Source organism: Chelonus insularis, unplaced genomic scaffold, assembly GCF_013357705.1.
Source record: "Chelonus insularis isolate UGA/USDA-ARS -01 unplaced genomic scaffold, ASM1335770v1 contig_94_pilon, whole genome shotgun sequence".
Classification (NCBI taxonomy): Eukaryota; Metazoa; Arthropoda; class Insecta; order Hymenoptera; family Braconidae; genus Chelonus; species Chelonus insularis.
The window spans coordinates 2848099-2875842 of NW_023276783.1; the positions used below are offsets into that span (position 1 = coordinate 2848099).

At 33.1% G+C, this 27744-nt stretch overlaps 2 protein-coding genes across 10 annotated transcripts; one reads left to right on the forward strand and one right to left on the reverse strand.

Annotated features, from left to right (window-relative positions):
• The first annotated feature begins 444 nt into the window (after window positions 1–444).
• Window positions 445–21212, forward strand: Tlk (Tousled-like kinase). Of its 8 annotated transcripts, XM_035093170.1 has the most exons (16): window positions 445–2903; window positions 4806–4891; window positions 9742–9930; window positions 14394–14484; window positions 14563–14825; window positions 14899–15129; window positions 15701–15793; window positions 15900–16361; window positions 16456–16659; window positions 16737–16828; window positions 17056–17203; window positions 17323–17434; window positions 17515–17653; window positions 17738–17849; window positions 18213–18320; window positions 18421–21212. In XM_035093170.1, exons 1-16 carry the CDS (start codon window positions 2873–2875, stop codon window positions 18652–18654), a joined length of 2595 nt encoding a protein of 864 aa, XP_034949061.1. In that variant the 5' UTR covers window positions 445–2872; the 3' UTR covers window positions 18655–21212. The 8 variants fall into 8 exon arrangements, with proteins under 8 accessions (XP_034949061.1, XP_034949062.1, XP_034949064.1 ...); XM_035093171.1 differs by lacking the exon at window positions 9742–9930 and having other exon boundaries at window positions 446–2903; XM_035093173.1 differs by lacking the exon at window positions 4806–4891 and having other exon boundaries at window positions 446–2903.
• Window positions 21213–21660: 448 nt separating this feature from the next.
• Window positions 21661–27661, reverse strand: Top2 (topoisomerase 2). 2 transcript variants are annotated; one of them, XM_035092570.1, is made up of 4 exons: window positions 27385–27661; window positions 23726–26981; window positions 22374–23576; window positions 21661–22295 (listed from the first exon to the last, which is right to left on the reverse strand). In XM_035092570.1, exons 2-4 carry the CDS (start codon window positions 26957–26959, stop codon window positions 22158–22160), a joined length of 4575 nt encoding a protein of 1524 aa, XP_034948461.1. In that variant the 5' UTR covers window positions 26960–26981; window positions 27385–27661; the 3' UTR covers window positions 21661–22157. The 2 variants fall into 2 exon arrangements, with proteins under 2 accessions (XP_034948461.1, XP_034948462.1); XM_035092571.1 differs by having other exon boundaries at window positions 27340–27661.
• Window positions 27662–27744: the final 83 nt, after the last annotated feature.

The following is a 27744-nucleotide window of genomic DNA, read 5'->3' on the forward strand; positions in this document are numbered from 1 at the left end:
TTCATTGATGACAATATATTGATAATTTTATTCATTTTTTCAAAGTAAGTAATATCTATAATATTTATGTTTTATGGTTGATCAAAATTTTAATCATCACGTCGAGGGAAAAATGAAAAAAAAAACAATCCCATTTAGTTAAAAATTGATCAAGGGGTAATAAAATATGAATTAAAAAAGATAAATTGAAATGGCTAATGTAATAGGAATATTAAAGGTGATGTTTTAATGAGCCGATTGAGGAAAAAAATAACTGTTAAAGTAAAAAGACATTTAGTGACCTAGAAATAAGCATTTCCCAGGAAGAATGATGTCCAGTAATTTACATCAGAGAACGTAAGTTGTGACGAATCAACGAATCAAACACGTTGTCCCAGGAGAACATAGCAAATGGGTATATAGAAGGTCGGTTTGATTTGCCGAATAAACATCGTGCTTTACCGATAATAGTCGAAGAGAGACGTAAGGAGTATACGTATTCTGACGAGAGTTACAAAGAAAAAAAGACAAGGGACTAGAAGGGAGAAAATAAAAAAGAAAAAGCGAAATACCAGGAGAGGGGAAAAATAACGAGAGACGCAGACGTGGAAAAGTGAGCCGAAAAAAAAATCCGTGAGTAAAGAGGATAGATCAGGAGAGGAGAAGAGAGAACTGATGGAGAGAAGAGAGACTGAGAAATCCATGGAAGTTGCTTTCCCTTCGTCTTTCCCCTCTGACTGCACTGTCCCCTCCCCGCGCAGAGTACGAAGAGAGCCGTAGTATGATGCTTGGGACGTAACCGTCGTCACCTATTGCACGCAAAACAAAATTGGATCGGCTTTAAGTTGGTCTGGTCTGGTGTCGGCCATTCTTTTACGTGTGGGTGTGAACCCTGTCATGTACACTGAATAACCGTACGTAGTCGATTGGTGTTGATATTGTTTTTAGAAAAAACTGATATTATGAATTAATAAAAACAAATAGTGAAGATGAACGTGATTTTCTAAACACAAGAGATAAGAAGATGAACGGTAGATAGAGTAACGTAGAATTTAAACGAATCGGTCGTTGGCCATGAAAAGAGCGGCTGGAAAAGCTGTTGACTGGCGTTGTTGAACACTTTGAGAGAGAGAAAGAGAGAGGCGTTGCAGCAGCAGGACGACCAAGAGCAACTTCAGAGCATCCGTGTGAGTGGGAAAGAAGATAAATCGGAAATTCGCAAGTGATCGTGTGGGAGAAAGAGAAAGAGAAGAGAGTTGGCACGCGCGCGCCTCCTTCGTCGTTTCAACGCACATTGTTTATAAAACGGCCGTACGAGGGGACGAGAGAAAAGAGAGAGAAAGAAGAAGAGAGAGACAAGGAAAGAGACAAGAAGTACCAGTGTGTCGAGGGCCAAGAGTGCGGTGGCCATGCAAGAAAGGGATAAATCGCCGACTGGCGGGCGGTGGCGGCCATCTTCTAGATGAGAGCACTTTTTCCCCTTTTCTTTGCTGCTGCTGTTACTGACGATAAGAGACACAAGACACAAAACATAAGACAGAAAATTTAACGTGCGTGTGTCCGATCTAACGAGAAAACGAGAACATCCGTGAGTGTGATTGTGTGTATTTTCCAACTGAGATTTCTTCACGACATTTAACTTTTCCTTCTCTCGAGAGAACATCAATTCGACCTCTTTTTTCTTTTTTATTTCCCATAACCTGCTACTATTTCTTCTTCATTTTAAATTCTATTCTCTTCGTCTTAAACGCCATGGTGGTTAGAAACAAGTAACAAAACGAACAGTCGAACAAAAGAGAAAAAGAAAAAGAGAGAGACGAAGAGAGATAACCGTGAGAGTCACAAGGAGCATCAGAGGACCAACAACGACGACATGTCAGGACTTGTTTCCTCGTCTCCTCTTCACTACTTCTGGCTTATCCGGCATTTGTGTTCGCCCAATCGACGTCGTTTCGTCTAAAAACCACCGACTAATCGTACAAATATCTTTCTATTCGTCCAATTGTAACCTCAAAAAACGCGTCGAGTCAGTCACAGATTCGTCAATTCCTTTCGCGAACGTAAGGGAAGCAATTGATTGTGCTGAGTTAAAGTAAGAAGAAAAAGGGTGGAGAAATAAAGTTTCGAACACAGTGTAAAAGTGTTAATATTTAACAAAAGTGCGTTATTTTTTATTTATGCTCATCATTTTGAATCATTAAACAGTGAAGTTTATTTGAAATAATCGTTTGATAAGGTACTTTTTTCAATATTTCGTATTGAAATTTTTACGTTTTTCATTCTCCTTGACACCTAACCAAATATTTCAGTCTACTATACTAGTATTCTAGTTCTTAATCAAATTATTTGGTGCGATTCTGAAAATTATTTTATCATTTAATTATGAAAAGAGTTAAATTTTAAGTGAAAGATAACCTGTCTTTTATGAAAGTTTCAATTGGATTTATGTAATTGGATTAAAGAAAAATTGTTCTCGCCATTATTACGTACATTGTTTCAATTATAAATATCGAAATGAAACAGTTTTTTATTGAATTTGAGGTTATTTGATAGTTGATTTCTCCTAGCATCACTTATCAATGTTTAACCTCAAAGTTCTTTTTCATAACTAACTTTTTTAAAATTCTAGGCAAGTGTTGTGCTGAAAGTGTTAGCCAAAGTGATTAAGTGTCCTATAATTGCAGTATTGCAGAATTAATTTAATTTTGAACATGAATACCATGTGCATTGAGTTACTCTCAAGTGCATCAGTGATGTATTCATTTAGGAATAAAAAATTCCTAGCAGTGATACAATAAATTATATAAACAAAACAAGAAGACTTGTAACAATAAAAAAGGATTAACGTAATAAATTGTAAAATAGTGCCAACATTGCAGATGGATACACAGGGATGACTGATAATTGCTGGAATTCTGGTGGTGGTGAGTGTTTTTTTCTATTGTCTATTTTTTTTTATTTATTCATTTATTTATTAGATTTAAATAGTAATATGCATGTTAGAGAGGTGTTTTGTTGAAGACGAGAGACAGGAGAGACAACTTTTGTTTCAAAACTTTTATCTGGAAACATAAGTACATGGTCCAGTAGAAAATTTTGTTGCTTTTTATCTGATTTATCGTACTATTCTCTTTTTGGGTGGAGTCTTCTACTGTTAAATAGCTTTGAAGGAAAGTAATAATTATCGTTTGAATAAAATTAAAAAAAAAATCATTTTCATTAAAGTTTTTTTTCAATAAGAATTGTCGTCATTCAGGATTTTAGTGGTACTTTCATTTAGCTATTAATAACATTTTTTATTGACTTATATTTCTTTTGACTCAGTACATGAAAATAACTAGCATTGAATTTAATGACTCAAGTTTAGTCAAATTAAAACAGTTTTCTACAAGAATCAATCGATTCTTGTAGATTTTTGGCACGTTACTGCGGATCGGAATCATTCACATTGACCCTGAAGATGGCGCCAGAATGAACGAAAAGAAGTTTTCATCTTTAAAAGAAAAAAAAAAACTTGATAAGTTTTTCAAGTACGTGGAATACTCTTAATAATTTTTTTATCATTGCAATTAACAGTAAAGAACTGTGAAATCTATGAAAATATTATGAGTAAAAAAATTCAACAGTTGGTCAGCTAATAATATAATTAACAATAAAAAAAATATTCATTCAGACAAACAAACTAAATAATAATTAAAGAGCCAGGAATAAGCAAGATCATCTAAGTTAAAAATGAATTCATAATATTGATAATAATTAAGTAATGATGACGATGACATGAATGATGATGATGATTTTCATCATCATAATGATAACAATATAAATGACGATGATGATGACAATGATAATGTTGTTGGCTATAATATTTTGCGAAACGCGCGTGCGACAAAATCGCGATCATGGCGCTGCCGAAAGGGAATTGGGAACGGCGCAGTTATACTACCGCGGAGAGTAGAGAGAAGGAAGAGGACGAGGAGGAGGAGGAGGAGGAGAGGAAGACGGGAGAAACGAACACCGTTCGGACAACCTCGTGGGCGTATTAAACTTTCAAATGCTACAGTTTCATCGATTAAGGCCGCCATTGTCATATTATTGTTACTGTAATACTTAAAACTATCAACAACAATCTCCATGTTCTAAAACTACGATCAGTTGGGCTCAACAATATCAATTGGATGGTTTAGTATATCATTAACTTAAAGACTTAGTCAATCACTTGAGATCTAAACACGAAATTTACCGTCACAGATTTGCCACGCCCCTGTAAAAAATATTTATTTATCATCTTATTGAACTATTTCTAGGCTATTGATTGAAGTTAAAAACATACATGAAGGTTGAAAGGTTAATTTAAATTAGAACTTAAAAATAATAATCAGTTATGATTGTCTCTTCTGGACAAATCAAGTCTATTGTAAGTAATATAGGTTTAGTTAAGTTCTTGAAAATAGTTAGAGATGCTGAAGATTTAATTGCATGATGGAATTGACATTGAGTGCATGAGGATGTTGGGCGAGTCCTCAGATTTGGCGTGAACCCGATAGTGGCCGAAAATTTTCCGAGTTCCATGGTATCGATTTTCGAGCCGAGGTTCATTCTATCCTTGTCTATCTCTACCTTGCATCACTGAAGAACTAAAAGCTCGAGAAAATAATGCAATCTCGAAAAAAAAATGTTTCTTAACATATTCTTGTCTTCATATTATTTCTCATCCACTTTACCACTCATCTGTCTCTTCTGTCTCTCATGTAGTCATTTAGAAAGGATTTTGAACATTAGGTGGGATTTAGGATGGAGCCTGAAGTCTCGTTGTGTGTGTGTTACAGGCGCTGGCGTCAAGATGGAGCACTTTCAGGCCACCCTGGACCCTAGGAAGCAGGAATTACTGGAGGCCCGCTTTCTCGGAGCGAGGGTGAGATACTCATTCGTGAATTGGTTTTTCTTTTATCAAATTTTATCTAGTCTCTATCTATCCGTATAATTATTGCCAATTTGAAGAATCATGGTCTTCATTATCTTCTTTATGACTCCTTTTGCTATTGCTACTTCTTTTCACATTGGTCAAGTTGATGATGATTTAAAACCTATCCTCATTGACTGCCAATGTGTGACGATTCCTCTCTACCACTTTCTCCAACCTCGTATTGACCGGAAGTTTCCGGAAATTCAATCTACTAGATCTCTTATAAAACACTAATCCTATATGGACAAAAATTTATCATAAAAACTCTCATTGTATTCCTGTAATGAGGAGATAAATTGACATTGTATTCATCATTAACATATCACTTCCTAGTTTAAATTTACTTAAAAATGTCTAATATTTTTGTTAAAATAAGAATTCTTTAAAAGAATATAAATGTTAAAATGAAGTAGTATCTCAAGAAACTTGAAAACCGCTAGATGATGATTGTAAGGAAGAGTTAAAGGTGCGGCAACTATCTTCTTAACGAGGTCGAAGCAGATCCATCGAGCGAATCGCCGGTTGTATATATTGGATAGTATACATCATTATAATGTCTAACGAAATATTTTTTCTATTACCAAACATTATTGTATGTAGAAGAATCGTTCAAGGCAAATAGAGAGAATAAACCTACTTTGAGGGGGTAACCAGTGACTTTTTGATGCGTGACGCGGCATGAAGTCGCGTGCCGAGGAACAACGTATCGATCCTGGTCCTCCTTCTCTATTCGTTACACCTTGATGTTACCACCTCGGTACGTCCCTGGACAATTCATTGATACGCAAACAAAAAATAAAGCTGGAGTATTATGACAACAACAAAAAAAAAGATGATTGTTATGCTGTTGTTGACGGAATAAAGAAGATACCCAACATGATATACTTGAGGTTTAGATAAAGTTTTTTTGTTTGGATGATGATGCGGAAGATTATAAAAGTATCAAAGCATATACCTAAGACAGAAAGACAATTTGAAGGAGATTATTCACTTGGGCTCGACAGTGACCTACATGGCAACGTTGCAACGGTCTGGGGATCTCTTGAAATTCTCAGTGGCCGGCTAATTTCGACGCTCCGCGGATATCGAGATACCAAGAGAAAGAGATAGAGGATAAAAGGGAGAGGGAGTGAATAAGCTCTCTTGCGAGAGCTGGGACGATCGATCGAGAATACTAGGGATAGAGGACGTGAAGAGTGAGATGGAGTGAGAGAGAGTCTGCATTGGGCTGCTGCTGCTGGATTTGATGGGGCGCATGCCAGTTCTTGCATTAAGCATCGAAAAATTCTTCAAAGATAACCTGATGATACTCCAAGCAAAAAGGTAGAATTAACAGGAAAAACAAATACAGTCGTTATATACCAATTGATGCGTGTGTGATCATCTCTAGGTCATACTTAAAGTCAATTCCAGACACCTGAATATATATAATCAGTTACTGTTGAGAGTAAACATATTGTGACCAAAAGCGCCGGATTCTGTAGCCCAGATCATATAGCCAACCTAACATGTTAGTACCTCCCCCTCTCTTCGCGCCTCTTTATTCTCCTCTCATCCCCTTCTTCCTCATACTCCCTGTCTCCCTCACTTGGTCGCGGCAGCAACAACGATCGATCGGGCCTGACACGTTGCTCTCTCTCTCTTTTTCTCTCCTTGGATGCCCGGTTACGCAAACCAAAGTCTCTCCAATATGCGTTATCTTGCGGTGGTTTTAGCCTTTCGTGGACATTCCATTTAGAAAATAATTGTGGTTACGGAAATATCACACCAATTGGCAAGTTATGAGCAACAGAAGTGTATATTGTGAGGAAATATGTATGTCTAGATTGAAGAACTGTACAATGTGTCTTGAAAGACGTAGGTTTATCTGTGTATTTTTGCACTGGTTTATATATAGACAGGCAAAAGAGTAAGCAAGTATACGGCTTAGTTTGATAGAGGCATAGAAAATGTAGCAAAGACCGGAGTTGTCTGATTATATAGCGAACGATGCCCGGAGTCGACGTAATTTTCTATCAGTATATCCGTCTATTGCGTTCTCTTGCTGCCACGTCGCTTACATCATTATATATGTAGTATATTATATACCAACTATGCTATCCAAGCTCGATTTGTGATCGTTACATATTTTTCCACAATGTATATACAACACATGTAACGTTCACTATGCATTTCTTTTATATCCTAGCGTCATCTTTAGTTCAAATACATTAATATCAACATTTCATTTATCAACTTTTCTTAAATTACATTTTTAATTGTCCCGTTTTTGTGTTACAAACTATCAAAGAGATGTTAGCAAATATGCACGGAGAAAAATGAAGCTATGAAGTACATTTGAGAAGCAATTGACTTAAGGTGGAATGAGGGATGCACTTTGGAGCCACTCTAAGGGCAAATGATGGCAGGCGGGTGCCGCGAATCCGCGGGTTTATCGATTTTTCCTTGCAGAGACATACGCAGAGGTTCTATTGAAAGAGAATATATAGAGAAAAATCTAAATGTAGGAGTGAGATAGAGAGAAGCAGGTTCTTTTTAGTGGCTCGTGCCAGAATAAGATTGGCTTAGCGTCGCGAAAGGGAGTCCCACCAAATAGAACACCCGACTCAACGACCGTAGAGAGCAACCACGGGTGTTTGAGAATCGATCTGAACGTGCTAAGTGAATCGTCTGTCGCTGGTGTCGCTTCAACACATAATCAATGCTTTTTAATTACTTTTTGTTATCATTTTTAGTTTATTGATTTCAATTTCAGCTTTTAAAAAAAATTTTTTTTTCCAAAAATTTCACTATAAATTCTTAAAGCATGAAGCATGGTTTTTTTCTTTAAATTATCAAATTCATCTTCTTGAAAATTTTCAAGTAGTAATTCATCTGCTTAAATTTTATATAAGGTCATATTGGAGATGAGCATTTCTACTTTAGTAGATGAAACAAATTCCCACTACCTCATTGTCGTGTTTCTTCTTTAACTGTTGTGTCTTTACTTTGGAAATAAATTAGCTGCTATCTTCGAGAATTTTTTTAATATCAAATAAATCAATCTTTTAATACATTCACTGTCTAATAATTCATGGCAATATGGTATTTGAATTAGTGACCTGCTAAGGTTTAGTTCTAAAAAAATCATATAAAAAATTCTAGTTCTTATGAAATGAATTTATTTGAAACCACTTTCAATTTTATAGAAAATTATTATTTTTTAACATTTGCATTTAATTATTATGAAAATATTCTTGACAGTTGTGTTGAATGAATTGATTCAACTTTATACATAATATGCTAAAGCAAATCAGGTAGTATAGAACGAAAACAGTGAATTCGTGTTAGAAAGAATCTAAAGTATAGAATGGAAGAGGAAACCGGAAATATGGGGAGCTAAAGTGAAGATACTCCGTGAGGTCTGTGTGTTCCCACTGTGGGATGCATAGAGCGGAGACCTTGTGGTCTGCATTACCATCAGCTTTTACCCGTGGGAGGAATCTTTCTGTTGAAATTTTTCCGCGTTGTCACTTCTGCGATATCGACGACTGCATTCTTCTGGATTTGTAGATAATCTGATGGTGCAATATTTCATTTAACTCGGTGATATATATACATTGATAAAAATAGTATTTACCAGTAGGACAACTTGAGATCATATAGGATTTTTAGTTGAATATTCAAATATACTTGTGATCCATTTCGTAAGGTGAAAGTTATATTTTATGATTTTATAGCCTTCTCTACCGACAGATTAGGAATTTCAAACGTTCAGTGCTTTAAGTTCAAGAATTCCGAACATTGATTTCTTCTTCATGTTCTTTACAATCATTGAATATTATTGATTCAACGTGTTGGTATGTTTTTTATTGTAAATACTTGTTTGTACATGGAAATATTTTTAGATCAAATTAATCTTCTGACATTTGGATACTTCTTTATTTCTTGAATGAAAAAGTTATTATTGGTTTAGTGGATGTGTTTATTTGAGAAAAAGTTTCAACGTAATATTTTGTTTGGAAAATGTTTAAATATTTATTTCATTTTGAGGCTAATTACTTGTAGTAATTATTATTTTTGTTGAATCAAATAAAATATAAAGTATCAATAAAAATTACTGTACACATTTCATTTGTTAGAATAAATATAATTGAGGAAATGTCGTATTGAGATCTTAATCTGATGACAAATTTATTTTAAAAATGTGTCGGCACCATTTAATTTATGAGCAGTTTTAGTATTCTTATAATTTTTCAAAAAGGTATCTTTTTTAATTTCAAAGTAAATTCTTTGAAAAGAATTCTATTCATGTGGAATTTATATAAAAAAGGATCGGAAATCAGATGATTAATTAACATCATCTAAATTTGTATTCTTCAAATTCTAAGGATTAATATTCCTAATAATTTTTAGTTATTCACAATGTGTGCTGATTTAAAAAGTTTTTATGTTAGAATTTCTAATGAAATACATTTTTTCCTTATCTAATCGAACTCATTAATATAATATACATTAGTGAGAAAGAAGATGTTTTCAAGGTAATAGAGATAAGAAATTGGCCTGATAGTTTAACTTGAGACCTCTATTGAAACGTGAATCCGATAAACATTGATCAGTTTTACTTTAATAACTTATACGAATAAAACTTGAATAATATTTAATCGTCAATATTACTGTGGGAGTTTGTACATTACATGAACATAGCTTTCTCTCATTGAATTTTCGTCACTCTCTCAATGTACTACTTAATCAGACGAATCAAAGTCGGATCTTCGGAATGGAAATTGCGATTATAAACAGAATGTTGTTGATTGCAGGGTGGTCGGAACAACGGGCCAAATAAAAATGCCGTCGACAGCGCGCAGTCGTCGTCGATACCCAATGCTGTTAAGTGCGGGCAACCGACTACCCCGGGAATAGACTGGACGAGGCGTGACAATGCTCCACCCTCGCGAGATCAACGAAATTCATCGTCCAGCTCAACAACTCAGGGCCAAATTTCTCAGGTACTTGATGGTATTTCATCTTCTTGTTCTAAATTTAACCGTAGATTTTATGAATCATACCCATGATATCATCATTACTTTATTATCTTTTATTTATATTATTCTCGATAATGTTTCTTCAGTATAAATCACACATTTTATAATTATTCATCATCATCATCATCATCATCATCATCAATGTATCTTTCCGTAACATTATTCAGTCACATTCTTTTTCTTCAGTTGTCTTGAGTTATTTTTATCACTGAGATTGGGTTTGTGTCTCTTTGATCGTCATCAGTATGTACATATTTAGAAAAACAATCTGATGTGTTAAAATTGTTTTTCTTCAATAGCATTATCTTCTTATATGCCCTTAGGGGTTGGTTTCAAGGTTACATATGACGTTTCAACGTCAATGAACATCCCCTTTGGTGTATTTGGCTTATAAGTAACCATAAAAAAGTTGGTTTACAAAAAAATGGCACGTAAAGAGTAGTATAAAGCCGATGGAAAATAAGCTTGTCTGTTGTTACTCATGTAATAATAGTAAGGGAAACTTATCGATTTTAGTTCTTCAACAAGCGCCATTTCTGTTGCTCTTCAGTAAGGTTTTCAATAGTCTTAAGGGTCGGTGCGTACGAGTTCTCGTGACGTTATCAAAATACGCCCGATGACTGGGTGCTTTCCAACTGGCTGGAGGTCGTTGAGAAGGGGAAAGAGCCATGTCAATAGCTCGGATTCGATCCACGGCGCTTTTGTAACTCGAGGAAGAATGATAGTGTGACGTAGCGGATAACATCGGGTTGGTGGTGTGGCCTAAGTGGCGCCGCCGAACGCTTTGATGCATAAACTAACCATGTAAGAAGGACCCAGCTCCACCTGTCGACTTTATTTATTCTAAAAGTGTCTTAATATGTGTGAACTATTCTTCTATTATATTCCTGTATACATCAAAGAGTTTTATCGCTAACGTTTCTTATTAACTCCTTTATTTATGTAGGTAAGATCTATTTTTATACAGATTATTTCTTACTTATCAAGTTCAACTATCATCATGATAATCATTATCGTAATTTAGATCAATTATTTACCTTAATGTATGCATATAATTATCTAGAATAGTTTCCATTCATTGACTAAAAATTAATACGCAACAAAAAAATTCCGATATAAAAATATTGATTTTAAATGATAAATAAAGTATAACGTCATAGGTTCAAGGAGTATAAAGTTATTATTGAAATGATAAAATTTTGTTTCATTGTAAGAATGAATATTATGATACTAAATTTACTTATTATTTGATTAAAAGTCTAAGGTCATTTAGATATGCAAACCTCCGTCATTGCAGATAAATAAACAATCAATAGACTCGCTGTACTTTCACTTCCAACTTTAGACATATACATAATACTATAAAAAGTGAAGTCAATAGACTTGAAAACTTTTATTTAGCCTTTAAAATGGTCATTGTAGTTAAAGATTTTCAATGTCAACTCTGACGGAGGGAAGAAATAACAATTATTTTAAAAAGATGAAATAAACAAAGAGGATTAAATGATAAAAAGAAAAGAGTAATACGATAAGACCCTGAAGACGACCCTGAAGAGCGTGGAAACAAGTGGGTAGAAATGCTCCGCGTGGTGCCGGCTCGTGAAGTTGTAGCAAGAAAGAAAGAGAGAGCAAGGGAAGAATAAAAACGAGACAACCATCGTTGCGCCGAGGTCGCTGCCTGCTGCTTGGCAAAGCCGCGTGGCCGTCGACCAGCTGATCGGTTGGTATAGTGGGGGAGATCGCGCGCGCGACTGGGCTAATGAGTGTGCGACCTATTGGCACGACGACGAGACGCGCCGGCCACTAGTTCTACCACTCCACTATGACCGCGCGTGAGTGCGCATCGACCACAGTACTATGGAGGTGGTTACTCCCGTTGCTGATAGAGAATCCCTAGAAGGGATATAGATATATACTGAACTAACCATTCCTGATGGTAGGGAAATAAAATCGCGTCATGTGACATTAAACTACCTCACCGACGACCACTACCTCTTCTTCGGCTTCCTGCCGATGCCGCGCACTGGTTCAAGGGAAAGGAGAGAGAGAACATTGCCCGAATGGCATTGCAAGGTCTAGATATACATTCGTTGGATAACATGCCCTGAAGAGGGCTCAACTGGTAATCAACGTGATTTAACAATTTAAACATTTTTGTTGATGCAATATTTATAAAAATATCTATCGGATTTCACACTTGAAGAAATTGTTTGTTTCATTTCATTAACACGTTAAAAAGAAAAAAATTATTTTTAAAGTAACATTAATTTATATTAAACTGGTTTTAATAATACATTCCGATGTTGATTGGTAGAAAAAGAAAGTTTAAAAACGTGTTGACACTAATGCTGATAAAATTAATCCTTTAATCAAGTTATCACTATTTATTGAACACTACAATTGCACCCGGAAGATGCACTTGCGCACTACTTGATATGAAAGCTAAAAAATAAATATAAGGTAAAAAAAAAACTAATGTAAAAACTATAAAAGAGACAGCTAATATATGAGCAGACGCTGAATACGATGTATCAAGCAGGAGTGCAGAGGCTCGACTTACTGGCTAGAGAGTGTAGTAGCGGCGAACTCCAAGATCCCCCACCGGGCGTCCTTGTCATCTGCCCCCGCCGTACTCAGTTCACTCCACTTTACACACATAATACCAACAACGACGACGGCAATGACGACAACAGACGTATTTGCAGTGCTGTACATTCACTGGGTACTTTAAGTACCCTACCTCGACCTTTACCAACAACTTCTTAAAAATTATTTTTCAACTCAAACTTCGTCACTAGATAATCAAAAAATAGATACCATGAATCAGCTTGACACAGACTAAATTTCACTTGGATTATTTAAAGCATTTCATGTGGTAATGCAGGATTTGAATTCAGGGAGGAAGTGAAAATGAAGCACCCAGTGCATACAAAAAAAGAGAAGTAAAACGAGAAAGAGAGAAAGAAATAAACCCTATACTTGCCCACATTGATTTTACTAGCCTTCGCACATTTTCAACTCGTTCTCTGGAAAAATCTACATTTCTAGCTAGAAACTTTTTATAGAATAGAGTGCATTTTCACTATAAAAAATGCACTGATGACTCACGATAATTGTCGTGATTTTATTATATCTAAAAGAAAAAATGTATACATTGGTACAAATGAAAAATACATAAGTGGGTTTAATGATAAATGTGATTAAGAAATAATCCTCAAAAGCGTGGATAAAATAGATAATGCTGACAATAATAATGACAGTTTACCAGTGTTTACTCATATATGAATGTAGGAGCGTGACGTAAGAAAACAAGCCTCGTGAAACGTCCCTTTCAAATCGCCAAATAATCCGCGCGAATTCTCCCCTCTCTCTGCCCTTCCCCTAAGTTCCTCCATTTTGTCGTGATTCCTCTAACTCTAAGTGCATCAACGCACTCGTGTTCTCCTTCGTCTCATTCTCTACCGTCCTTTCCCCCCTCTCCCTTTCCTCTTCCTCCTCCTTCTCTCCTCTCTTCTCCATCGTCTCCACCTCGTTGTGAATACCGAGATCCCGTAAGGTTCAACTCGACAGTCTGCAGTGCGCGAACCTGGTGGCTCAATGGTTGACACACTAACAACTAGCACTAGTAAGCACGACTATGGGGCTCCACCATAGGCCGTCCTGGAAGGTGCGCTAAAAAAAGTATCTTCATCTCAGTTTGTTTAATTTGTTACTCTTTCATTTGTGTCTGTGCTTCAGTTGTTCTCTGTTGCACAAATGGTGGCACAGTCTCCATCACATTTGTATTTCTACTTGGTCGGCCGATGTCACTATCATTTCGTCTCACTTCCACTTCCACCTGACTCCATCTTTGTCAACCATTGCCTCCATCTTTCTCTCAGGCCTTTCGGTTAATACACACGGGGGCCCTGGGCTTGCCAGCCTTTTTGCAACGGCTAGGCCCGTGTGTGTCGCCTCGAGAGTTTTCATCCATTGCGTTTGTACGCTCGAACGTTGTGTATTCCATTTAATCGTTGGTATTTATCGTCACCCTGAAAGTTTAAAACCTGGCCGTAAGGCCAAGCCGGTGAAAAGTGACAACTACAACAACGCCGGCACCTGGATGACGAGTACGGCAGACGTTTACATTTAGTGTAATTTATCAGAAGACATTTAACCATTTTTTTCATCGATACATACTGATTTTTAGGTAGGCAAGCGATGTGTAACCTCTTCATTTCTCTTTCTACTGTTGCAAGATAAAGGTTGTTTTCCATGGGATTCAATTTGTGGAAAGGTTAACACATTTAGGCAGGCTATTTTTACATTATTACTTACAATAATTACCTTATTAGTATATATGTGTGATTAATACTTGATCATTTATTCTTGTTTCATGTTTAATGTTGAAGAATAAACATAAAATGTTTTCAATATCATTGTTACAGATGTCTGCTGGATCACAAATTCAGATGGCACCTCAATCAACCGTAAACTCTGGTCAGGCAGTTCATAGTCAAGACTCAAATATGAGTACTGGTGAGTACAAGATAAGCTAGGTTATCAATTATGTTATGTCGCAATACTCACACTTTATATTTTTTCTAATATCTTCAGGCTCATCTCATAGTGACAAAGAGGTAGATCCAAATACTCCTGAGAAGTTGCCTAGAACCACGTCCGAAAGAAAAAGAAAACGTAAAGTGGATGATTCGGGTGGAGGCGGACTTGGTGGACCTATTGGAAGTAAAGGTGCTAGGTCTCTGTCCTCCTTGGATAATAAAAAAATTAATGATTACTTTCCTAAGCATCATTTAGGAAATAGTCCAATTAGACATGGAGGTGCTAAAAGCCCATCGCCTCAACAAGGATACCCAATGGTAATTTTTATACTTCCATACTTTCATCTCCAAGTTGTATTCATTTATTTATTGATTAATATTTTTATTCTAGTATCCACCATCAGCTCAACCTCTGGTCGCGCCTCAGGCGACGACAACTAATTCCTCGTCTGCGGAATTTTCGTCGCTGATGCAACCACCTAGGCCTCTTCCTCAACCTCCTCCACCACCTCCTTCATCGACGCAACCTGCTGGCTCTATGGTCAGCAAGCAGGTGCAGGTAAGGCCAACCAACCTACCTCGGACAAGTCAGATCAGGCAAGCGAAGACTAACACGCCAAATGTAAGCACCGTAATACTTTGGTCATCGACTCAAAGCATTTGATAAGAAAATCAATTCAATATGTATTTTAATATATAATAGAAAATTGAAATATATCATTATATTAATCATAGAATATCTTTCTTGTCAAATGCTTGAAGAATATAAGTCGTGAAAAATTTACAGCCAGACTGTAGCATTGTATTCATTTGTTATTGAAGATCCAGGGCTACTTTGTTGTGGCACCTGAATCTCGTTTATTTACTATTTTTTTTTTAATTTTATTTCCTTCAGTTTTTTATTGTAATATTTTCTTTTATATTACATACTTCTTGTTACATTATATTTTTTTTTAAGATTAGCAAATATTTTTTCGTGCATACATTTTTGTGTGTTCGCTTTCCTGCCTGTATTTTTATTCATATCTTTAATCAATTTTCGGGTTCTTTTATCAAGTGCAATACAAAATTTTACATTTCTGGTGCCCTCAAGGTATCTTTGATATTAATCATGACAAATGTATATCATTGATGTACAGTTCTAATAAGCTATTTTCTATCATTATTAATAATATACTGGTTTTATTTTCAAGACGGAGCTTACTTGCCAGAGGATACAAGAGTTTGAATCACAAGCATCGTCCGACCTGGAATTACGTAATAATAAAATTGATGAACTTAATAGAGTAAGTATCAATTGACAAATAAATACATTTATTTTATGCAAAAATTTTTCCACAATAAAAGCTCAATTGAGTGTAAAATATATATATTTTTTTTTGTTCATTCTAGACGACGGAGGAGTATAGGCATCAATTGGCAAATCAACAAAAATTAATTGAGCAGCACAAATCACATATAAATAAGTGTATAGATGTTGTAAAGAAGTTATTAAAAGAAAAATCAAACATAGAAAAGAAAGAAGCTAGACAAAAGTGTATGCAAAATAGACTGAGGCTTGGCCAGTTTGTAACGCAAAGGGTAGGAGCTACATTTCAAGAGAACTGGACGGATGGTTATGCGTTTCAAGAGCTAGCAAGACGGCAGGAAGAAATAACGACTGAACGTGAAGAGATTGATAGGCAAAAAAAATTATTATTAAAAAAGAGGCCGTCTAATAGCGAAACTGGTAGGAAACGAAGTCAACCACAGCCTTCTCTGCAGAATGGCACCGAGGCGACTTTTTTAAAACCAGACGCCGTACCTGGATCTTATACCTGGCAAGAGTATTACGAAGCTGACGAAATACTCAAAGTAAATTTTAATCTTTTTTTTTAATGTTACAGTTGATAATTATTATTATTATTATTTATTTATGTATTTTAATGAATATTATTCTTAATTATAGTTGAGACAAAGTGCGTTGAAGAAAGAAGATGCTGATCTTCAACTAGAAATGGAAAAACTTGAGAGAGAACGAAATCTACATATTAGAGAACTGAAACGTATTCACAACGAGGATCAATCTAGGTTTAATTCTCACCCGGTACTCAATGAGCGTTACCTTTTACTAATGTTATTAGGAAAAGGAGGATTTAGTGAAGTTCATAAGGTAAATTTCTTTGAAATAAAAAATTGTTTCAATATTTAATTATGTAAGATGTTATTGATTATTTTTTTTTCTTTTAGGCGTTTGATTTAAAAGAGCAACGATACGTGGCTTGTAAAGTACATCAATTGAATAAAGACTGGAAAGAGGACAAAAAAGCCAATTATATAAAGTAATTAAACTTTCGTTTCTAATCTATTACAGCTCATAATTAACCGTATACAGCTTTGTTATAATACGTAATTTATACTTTTTGAACATATATTTTAGATCAATATTATTCTTTGTTATTTAGTAGAAAAAGCATTAGTATACTTGTGTTGATAAATATTACATTATAGGTTTTCTTATAATACGATTAATTATTGTTATTGATTATTTTTTTCCTTTAATTTCTAGGCATGCCTTAAGGGAATATAATATACACAAAGCCCTAGATCATCCACGAGTTGTAAAGCTTTACGATGTGTTTGAAATAGACGCCAATTCATTTTGTACTGTTTTGGAATATTGTGATGGCCATGACCTAGACTTCTATTTGAAACAGGTTGAGCATCTTCATTGATTAAACATTACAATTAAAATAAGAAATAAAATTATTATGATTAAATTGAATGAGTGATTATCACAGATGGATGTAACCATTTATACTTTTATGATTTGTAGCACAAAATGATTCCGGAGAGAGAAGCAAGGTCAATAGTGATGCAAGTTGTGTCTGCGTTAAAGTACCTTAATGAAATAAAACCTCCAGTTATACATTATGATTTAAAACCTGGTGAGTAATATTCTTATTTTATTTTCTTATATGTCTATTGGCTTTTATGTTATTTAATGTTATTGCTTTTATGTTATCAGGCAATATTCTGTTGACGGAAGGCAATGTCTGTGGTGAAATTAAAATTACTGACTTCGGTTTAAGTAAAGTCATGGATGAAGAAAATTATAATCCAGATCATGGGATGGATCTTACATCACAAGGAGCTGGCACATATTGGTAAAGATTTATTTAGTTTTTTATTCTTATATTTTTTTTATTGATATAGAAAATAATACCATACAAATTTCGATCGATTTCTAGGTACCTACCACCGGAGTGTTTTGTTGTTGGCAAAAATCCTCCAAAAATATCATCAAAGGTTGATGTTTGGAGTGTAGGAGTTATATTTTATCAATGTCTTTATGGCAAAAAGGTATGATAACAAAGTCAACTATTTTAATTGATTAAATTTAAGTAGTTATGTGATAGAATGAATATTTTCAATCAATTACGATAGTTTAGAATATTTATAAATTAGTTTTTACTTTCAAAATTCGTTAAAATCATGCTTAAGTAATAGATTTTGTAACCTGTTACTTGACATATTTGTAAATATTCTCACTCAATCCAAGTAAAGCTTTTATATATTGTTTATTTTCACATATTACACTGAAAATTGAGGAGTTGTGAAATATTGTAGACAGATAAATAAAAGTACAGGTTATTTTCGAATAATATAAGCAATGAGAGATGACACATACTGGTCATTTAAACTAATTTTTTTAAATGTTTTCAGCCATTTGGACATAATCAATCTCAAGCGACAATTTTAGAAGAAAATACAATATTAAAAGCTACGGAGGTTCAATTTGCCAATAAACCGACTGTTAGTAATGAAGCAAAAGTAAGTAAATAATAAAAAATTCTCCAATTCATACATTGTAAACATTTTTTGTAACGTCGCCAAATACTAATGAAAAATTTGCGGTTGAATTTTTTTTTAGAGCTTTATAAGAAGCTGCCTGGCATATCGAAAAGAAGAGAGGATCGATGTATTAACTTTAGCACGACACGAATATTTACAGCCTCCAGTGCCAAAGCACGGTCGTCAAGCAAATAGCCAACAGCAACAACAGGCTCAACATCAACAAATTCAGCAGCAACAACAACAGCAACAACAGCAAACGTCATTCACAACTGGGATGTTTAGCGGAATGAATGCTTCGAGCAGTTCGTAGTGAATATGTGTATGTTAATGATGTCAAATTGGATTAATAATAATGAATAATGAACATTTTTAAAAATAGTAGTGCAGTCGAAATGATCGATTGATAAACTGATATATGCCAAATCTTTAAAAAAAAACACTCAGTCTCGCACCTGTAATTCATCTGTTAAAGATAAAACTTTTAACTGTGGATTAAATTAAAAATAATTATTAAATGAATAAGATCGCGATAATAATTCATTGTGTAAATATGATGGTGATGAAGAATAGGAGAGTTAAATTAACAAGAATTTAATTTAAAAATACTAATGTCACCGTGTCACCAGCCACCTCTACACCCACCGCCATCAACAGGACAAGTCACCTTCGACGAAGGGGAGAATTCAACCAGTCTATTATATAAATAAAATATAAAAAAATAAGGTCACTCGCTTTTAACCGATAAATATTTTGATTGGAAAATGCGAGATATCTTGACTATTTATTCAGATAAAAAAAAATAAGGAAGAGAGAAAGAGTGAAAGATGGTTTAAAAATTGTTTTTCTTTCTCCAAAAAATATAAAAAGCAATTTAATTCACATGGACAGTTAAAAGAAAAACACATTTTTCACTGAAAAATAAAAAAACACGTACACATTACTCCATTCTTTCAGCTTGGCAACAAATAAAATGTTGTGTTCGTAAATATTCAATTGTATTATCGTTCCTTATATCGAAAACAGTGGGCTGACTGATAAAAATAGTGTTTAAAAAAATGAGTATAAAGTTAATTGCAAAATAATGATATAATAATTAAAAAAAAGGTTGAGATGATTAAGAAGGAATCGAGATAAACATGTGATAAGTCATTGTGAATTAAAAAAAAACCAGCTACAAAATAATAATTAAAATATTTCAAGTGGAGTTTTTTTTTTAAGTATAATGAGTAAGAGTCGAATGACTAGATATTAAAAATAAAGAATAAACGAGAGAGAGTGAACGAAATGTGAGAAAGTGTGTGAGAAGAAAGAGCGGTTAAATTAAAAGAAAAGAAATGGACTGTTAAAGAAGCGCAAAAAAAAGGATTTTGCGTCGTGTTTTTAATGCTTGTGAGTTGAATTTAGTGAAATAATATTATAATTAATATAAATAAAAACAAAATATTAAAAGCGTTCACTTCGACGCAAGTAATAAAAAAGAACTGAATAAAAACAGTAATTTGATAAAATACACGGGAATTTTTGGAGGATATCCTCTTTTTGACTCTCCCGTGAGTATGAATGCGTGTGTATGTTATATGCGAAAATAAAACAAAAAACGAAAGATTGTTATAACTAGCATGCGTGTACATATTTATACTATATATATATATACATATATATATATACTAATAAAATCGAATTATATATATGGTGTAAAAGAAAGTGACGAAAAGCAGGCCCGGCGATTTCTTTATTTTTCGTAGTAAAAATTATTTTTCTTTTCTTTTAATCATTTTAAAACAAAAAATATTATTACAGTGTTTTTATGCAAGTATTCTATGAATATTTGTCTGCAATCATCTTCCCTTAATTGTTATTACTTTTCAGTATCATTAAAATAACTCAATAAGTTATTTTTTTTTTTTAATGAAACACCAATATTTTGATATACTTATTAGCAAAACTCCCAAAGACCTCTCGAACTTTTTCATTTTTTCTTTAAAAAAATGAAAATATTCTTTTAACTTTTTCTCTCTCTTTCTCTTTTTCAATTCTTCTTCTCATCTTCCTGTGAATTTTTCCACCTTTTTCAGAAAGCTCGCAAGGAAATTCTTGATATTATAGTCATAAATAATGTTATGAGAATGCAAAGCAAAATAAACAAATAAATTAAATCAATAATTAGTTAATGATATTATGCAGATAAAGATGTTAGATAAAATGAAGATGCGTGAAGAAAAATTTTAAATGGAAGATGGGGAGAAGATAATGCCGATAAAATGATTATGACAATGACAGTGACAAGGGGAAAATAATAAAAAATAACAATAACAATAATATTAATAATAATAATAAAGAAAAAAAAAACATTTTTTAAAAATAAGTATCATAATATTGTACGGACCTGATCATTATTAGTTTCTTTACTCAATTTGTTTTATATATGTACGTTATATAGATATAATAATTATGGAAATAGAAGACTAAGTTATTTTATCAAGTGCCCTTGCTTTGTATTATAGTCGCGCCATTGTCGACACGCAGCTTTTTTGGGAGTACATTTAAAAACGAAAAAATTAATAATAAAAGAGAGAAAAAATGCGGTGAAAATCCATTTTAAGCATAAAATAAAAATTAAAAAAAAAAATAGTAAGCGCTTGTTGAATGATAACTAAAATCTTAAAAGTAAAACAAAAAGATGAGCGAAATGTTGTGTTTTTGTTGGTATACGAATTTTGTGGGCACAGCGTTTAGATAAATTCGGTATAATGAAGATGAAAGAATGCTAAAAGCAAGGATATTAAGAAAAGGAAAACTTGAAAAAAAACCAAAAATTAATTTGGCTAAAAGTGTGGTCAGAAAGGAGAATACATTGCAAGTCTGAACAGTGTCTGCACTATTACGTTCATCGATTCTACTAAAAATCCTAGTCATTTTATCCTTTTCCTTAATTCAAAAAAAAATAATTTTTTCTTTGTTACAAATTTTGAAAAGCATGCATTTCAACTTGTACGTTTATTTCCAATTTCTATCAAAATTGTTGAAAATTTTTTAAAATATAATGTCCATAATAATTTCTTATTTAAAAGATGAAAAAAATTAAAATTTATAAATTATATACCATTTTATTAATAATGATACAAGAAATAATCACATTCATACATCATATACATTTACAATCATCTTTTTATCTAAACAGAAACATGAAAAAATAATAGTTAAATTGATATAGAGTTATCATTAATTAAAAAGTTAGGTCCTAATGAATGATTATTTTTGTAAATGAACAAAATGAAGTATCATAATAATGAAGAATATTGGAATGAATCTTGAGGTAAGTAAAAATAATTTCTTATTAATTCTTTTTTAAAGTCATGAAAAAATAATTCCTATCTTTCTTTTTTCAATAGTATTAAAAAATTGATTGATTATTGTTATTTTATCGTCTTATTTCAATTGATCGAAAATCAGTATGAGTTGAATATCATAAGAAAATAAAAATTTGTGTTGGTGGTGTGCAGTAGCTTACATATGCAAATGTATCATTTATTATAATTATATAAGAGCAAAATTTATCAATTCAATTAAACTAATTGTGTCTAACAAATGATCTAAAAATATTCTGTACATATGAGAAATACTTCCTCCAGTCATGGTTGATTTAACTTATTATAAAACGTTTTCTGTTACAAAATTTTTCAACTCTACGTATAAACTTTTTAACTGTTTTATAATAATCTCAATGATACTGAGGAAGGAGAAATATAATTAATTATATTATTAACTATCTTACGTTTTGTGATTGAATATATTGTATACTTGTTTTAATATTTAATTTGAATCTTCATCAGAATCAGCGTAAGAAATTGGTTGTCTTGCTCGTCCACCAGTTTTTCTTGGAGGTGGCGTATCTTCAACTAGACTTTCTTCAGTTGTCGATGTATTCGATTTTTTAGCTTTTTTCTTACTCTAAAGAAATGAAAATATTTTTAATTATTCACTCATATGATTTTTTAATAATATAATATCAGTTATAAAATTACTTACCGTGACTGTTTTCTTTGAAAAAATATCATCAGAGTCTGAACCCGATGATTGTGATTTCTTTGCACGCCTTTTAGTTGCTTTAGCGCCTCCGTTTTCGGTCTTTTTCTTTCCTGGAGCTCGTGATTTTTTTGCTGGAGAGTCAGATTTAATTGGAGAAATATCAGAAGATGATAAGGAAATACAACCGGCTTTTTCAGATTTACTAGGTGAACTTGCTATAAGAGAATCGAAAAGTTGTTCAGAAGTAGGTCGAGGTGCTGGTTTTTTATCCATTTTAAAATCTTCATCATCAGAATCATCACTGTTTAATGCTGGATGTGATCCAGCTTTATTTGCTTTCTTTTCGGGCATAATACAATCAAAATCACTATCAACTGAACTTTGAAGTGACGTATTTTTATCTGACGATTTTCTCTTTTTCTCATCATCTGAAGAGGGTACGATATTATCATCTCCTGATGCATCGCTATCCAAATTGTATTTCTTTTTAGCTGCAGCAGCTCTACGTGCACGCGCTGGAGGAGGAACTGGTGATAAACTATCAAAATCAATATCTGGCACTTCATCTTCAGAATCACTACCACCTTTACTTCTTTTCTTTTTCTCTTTTTTTATTGGTTTAAACGGTAAAGTTGTTTGTTTTCCACTGCCTTTCTTTCCTTTTTTATCTATTCTCTCCGGAGAATTACCAAGACGTTCATCTAATGGTTTAGCATTTGATTCTACTAATGCATCAAACTCATCTTTTTCTTCCTTATCTGATTTAGAATCTTTTTTGGCTCTTGGTGCTTTTTTAATACCTTCTTTTTTATCTTTTGAAACAATATCTGCTTTTTCAATACGTTTTTTCAAATCACTATCTATTATAGGCTCAATTTTACGGACTTCTTCAGCTTTATATAATTTTGCTGGTGGTTTTTTAGAAGTCTTTGCATTTTTGCCTTCTTCCTTAGCTTCTTTAGCTTCTTGTTTTTCCATTTCTGCCATTAAGGCATCTAAATCTTCTCTCCATAAATTCATTGGAGTTTTTTCTTTCAATATTCTAAGTTCAGTCAATTTATCATCTCTTTGCTTCAATAATTCATCTTTCTTTTCTTTTGTTAATGACCACATAGTCATTCCCAACAAATAATCGTAATTTTCTTTTTCAATAGCAGCTACTGATGCTGAATCTTCATTCGCATTCTCCTCAGCTATTTCCTCCTACAAACAAATTTACATAAATAAGTAAACTGGATAATTACATTTTTTCATTTTAAACTTACTTGTTCTTCCTTGATTAGCAAAATATATTATACATTAATCATTGTTCTAAAATTAATTATGTTAAATGAAAATAGAAAAAAACTTACCAAAACTTCTTCTCGATTTTGTGTAAGTTTCCAATTGACGACAGGATCAGAATCATATTTACGCCTGACTAATTCACTAATCATTTCCTTCTTCTTTTTATTTTCAACTACAAGATCACCATCACATTTTTCGCAGATAAATCTTGCCTGATTAGATAATTTGGAAGCTTCTGCTTCAAGCATTCCTAATAGATAATCTCTTCTCTTGGCATAAGTTGAAAGTCTGACTTTGTAAAATTCTCGGAAAATTTGCATGACAGTATCATATTTTCTCAAACATTGATTATCATCAAAAGCACACATTGATGTTGTGGACATGGTGGTTTGCAGTTTAAAAGCCTTATGAAGGCCATCACGTTCTAATTCTTGTAATTTATCTCGATTAATACTAACAATAAAACGAACTTCTGTATCAGTATGATATTCTTTGTAATCTGTAATCACTGCGGGTGTTTTATCACTTCCATGGAGCATAGGTTCTAGGACAGTTTCTTTATAAGTTTGGGTCCAAGTTCCTATTGGCAATTCAGTAATTTCTATTTTTTCTGGTCCAATGATTGATATTTCACCTGAAATGACATAACGATAATCACCACAAGGATCGATCGTTCCCTTGAAATTTTTGTAGAAAGGCTTCATAGGTTTTGGCTCTCCACCATCCATCATTCTATAAAGATTTTCAACGATATCTCGCGGATTATAATTAGGAATTTTTGTCATCCAACCAGTTCCAATACCATCAGCTCCATTTACTAGTACCATTGGTATAATAGGAACGTAAAAAACAGGTTCAATCTTCTTATTATCATCATATTCGTGTCTTAATAAAGCATCATCATGCTTGTGAAAAATAAACCTAGTTAGGGGATTGAGCATAGTGAAAATATAACGAGGACTTGCAGCATCTTTTCCTCCACTTAATCGAGATCCAAACTGACCAATAGGCAGTAAAAGATTAATGTTATTAGATCCCACGAAATTTTGCGCCAAATTTATAATTGTGGTCATTAAAGATACTTCTCCATGATGATAAGCTGTTTTTTCACCAACAGATCCTGCTAATTGAGCTACTTTTACTTCATTTTTGTCATTTCTTTTTAAACAAGTATAGATTACTTTTCTCTGACCAGGCTTAAAACCATCAATCATACTGGGAATTGATCTGACATTATCATAATTACTGAAAAGAACTAATTCACTGTTGATAAAATCTGAATATGATACTGCACGAGTGTCTTTTTGATATAAAAATTTTTCTCCAAGTCCAACTTCTTTACGTCGTTTTGTTTCTTCCATGTAATTAGTTAGCCATTCTTTACGTTGATCTGCACATTTTTTACTGAATGCCATAATAATATTTTCATCATCTTGATCTCCATCATAACGAAATTTAATTCTATGTCTTGCCATATTTTGAAAATATTCTTTACATTCGGCTGATGTCGAAGTACCCAAACCTTTGTAGTACTTTGGTTTCCATAGATGTGAATTTTCTGTGTCTCTTTTCCATTCTTCAAATTCTGGTAAAGAAAAGAATGAAATTGATTGGGAACCTTTTTTTACTTTCACAATAGGTGTGATAAATTCTTCAACAAAGCCCATACGTAATAAAGATGGCCAGTTATGGTGAATAAAATTAATTAATAATCCTTTGATATGTGAACCGTCTTGATCTTGATCAGTCATTATCATTACTTTACCATATCTTAATGTTTTCATATCTTCTCGAGTTTCATATTTTTTCTTATATTGAAGACCAAGTATTTTAATAATATTGTTGATCTCAGCATTTTCTAAAATTTGTTTATGAGTTGCTTCACGAACATTTAAAAGTTTACCTCTTAAAGGAAAGACTCCATATTTATCTCTACCAATTATTCCCAATCCTGAAACTACCATAGTTTTGGCAGAATCTCCTTCGGTTAAAATTAACGTACAGTCCATTGATTTACCAGTACCAGCATCATTAGCATCTTCTAGCTTGGGGATTCCTTGTAATTTACGTTGTTTCGATTTTGGTCCAAGTTTTTGGAGTTGAGTATCAGCTTTGAACTTGGCCCAAGTTAACACAGACTCGACAATACCAATTTTAGTAACTGTACTAATAAATTTTTCACTTATTGTACATTTAGAACCAAAAGATTTTTGTTGGAGAGTCATGTGCTCTTTAGTTTGAGAATCAAATGTAGGATTGTTGATTAAACAATTAATAAAAACCCACATGTGATTTTTGATTTGGAATGGTTTGATGGTAACACCACCTTTATTTTTCTTTTTTAATAACTCAGTAAGATTTTTTACGAGTAAATCTGTAACATGATCTACATGACGGCCTCCTTTAGTGGTAGCAATACTATTCACAAATGACATTTGTTGGAATCCTTTATCTGAAAGAGTTACAGCAATTTCCCAACGTGGTCCACAACTTTCATAAGCTACTTTTAGTGGATTTCCAGCGTCATCTTCTTTTCCTCTGATATATAGATCAACATAGTCTTTGAAAGTTTTAACAGGAACTCTGCTACCATTTAGAAAAACTTTTACTCCTCGTGCTGATGCTGCTACATCATAAGCACGACGAGACATAAGAGCAACGATATCATCATCTAGTTTTTCCATTTTGAATTTTGACAAATCTGGAGAAAATGTTACTTTAGTAAAATCTTCACCATTAAAATCTTTAATTCTTGGTTCACTTGCTTTTCCCATATTATTGCCCCAAGTTTGTTTTAAACAACGTTTGTATTCTTTCGAAGCTGTTTCAACAGTAAATCTATGACTGAAGATATTACAAAGTTTAGCTCCATAACCATTTCTTCCACCAGTGACTTTTTCTTCATCATCGTCGTAGTTGGATGAAGTTAAAAGATGACCAAAGATCATTGTAGGAACATACATATTTTCTTCCTTGTGAATAACAACTGGAATACCTTTACCATTATTCCAAACTGATATTGTATTATTTTCAGAATCAATATCTATCTTAATCATGTCCATTTTGGGATCTCTTTGTTTATTGTCAGCAGCATTAACTAGAATTTCATCAAAGATTTTGTAGAGACCAGGTACATATTTTATTTCCTTTTGAATCATCATCTCCTTTTCCTTATCGTAAATCCACATTTGCTCCGTTACAGGTTCAACAGAACCAATGTAAGTATCTGGTCGGAGCAGAATGTGCTCCAACTGTGACTTCTTTTGGTAAATACCTTCGATTGTCTTTTTATCACTCATCTTGGCAATGTTTTTTATCACTCTAAAACAAAATAGAAGAATTACTTATGATATCTTTAATAATCAGATTATAAGTTGATAATGAATAATCAAGATCAATGTAATTAAAAAATAAAAAATGAATTTATTTTTGATTTAATAATTTTTGAAACAGTCAAAAATTAAATTTTAATCTCTTGTTTCTTTTTATTTATTTATCATTTATCAATGTGTATTTACCCAAAAAAATTTTGAATCAACCGTCGAGACAAAACAATCATTGGCTTAGCCAAACTATTGCTAATTTTATATTGGCTTTTAGTAAATTATACTCATTCAATAAGCCTAATTAATCATTCATCCCAAATTTTACTTGAAAGTAAAAATAAAATCAAAAATACCTTTTATAGTATATAACAGAAAGTAAATAAGTTATAGTTGCTTACAACAGAGATTTTCCCGGTAAAAAGTATCCTAAGCGTCCTAAGAGTCTTCTCGAGAATCAGAGAATAATTATTGCAACAACCAATATTTCAGCATCACAATTATTATTTAAGTTTATAATTATTCACTAAATATATGTTTGTGTAACCTTGAGTTCACTTATCCCGCAAGTAAAACCATTTTTTATGATAAAGAAAACAAACTACTGACGAAATTACATATAACTGCAAGCCAGTATAAGGCATAGATGCTGTGTAAAGGCGGTAAAGAACAACGATTTTGGCGCCACTTGCAATAAAGTTGTCCAGTATTGGGATCGGAACTGGAACCATAACGCTACCCTGGTGGTCAAAATTTGAAAC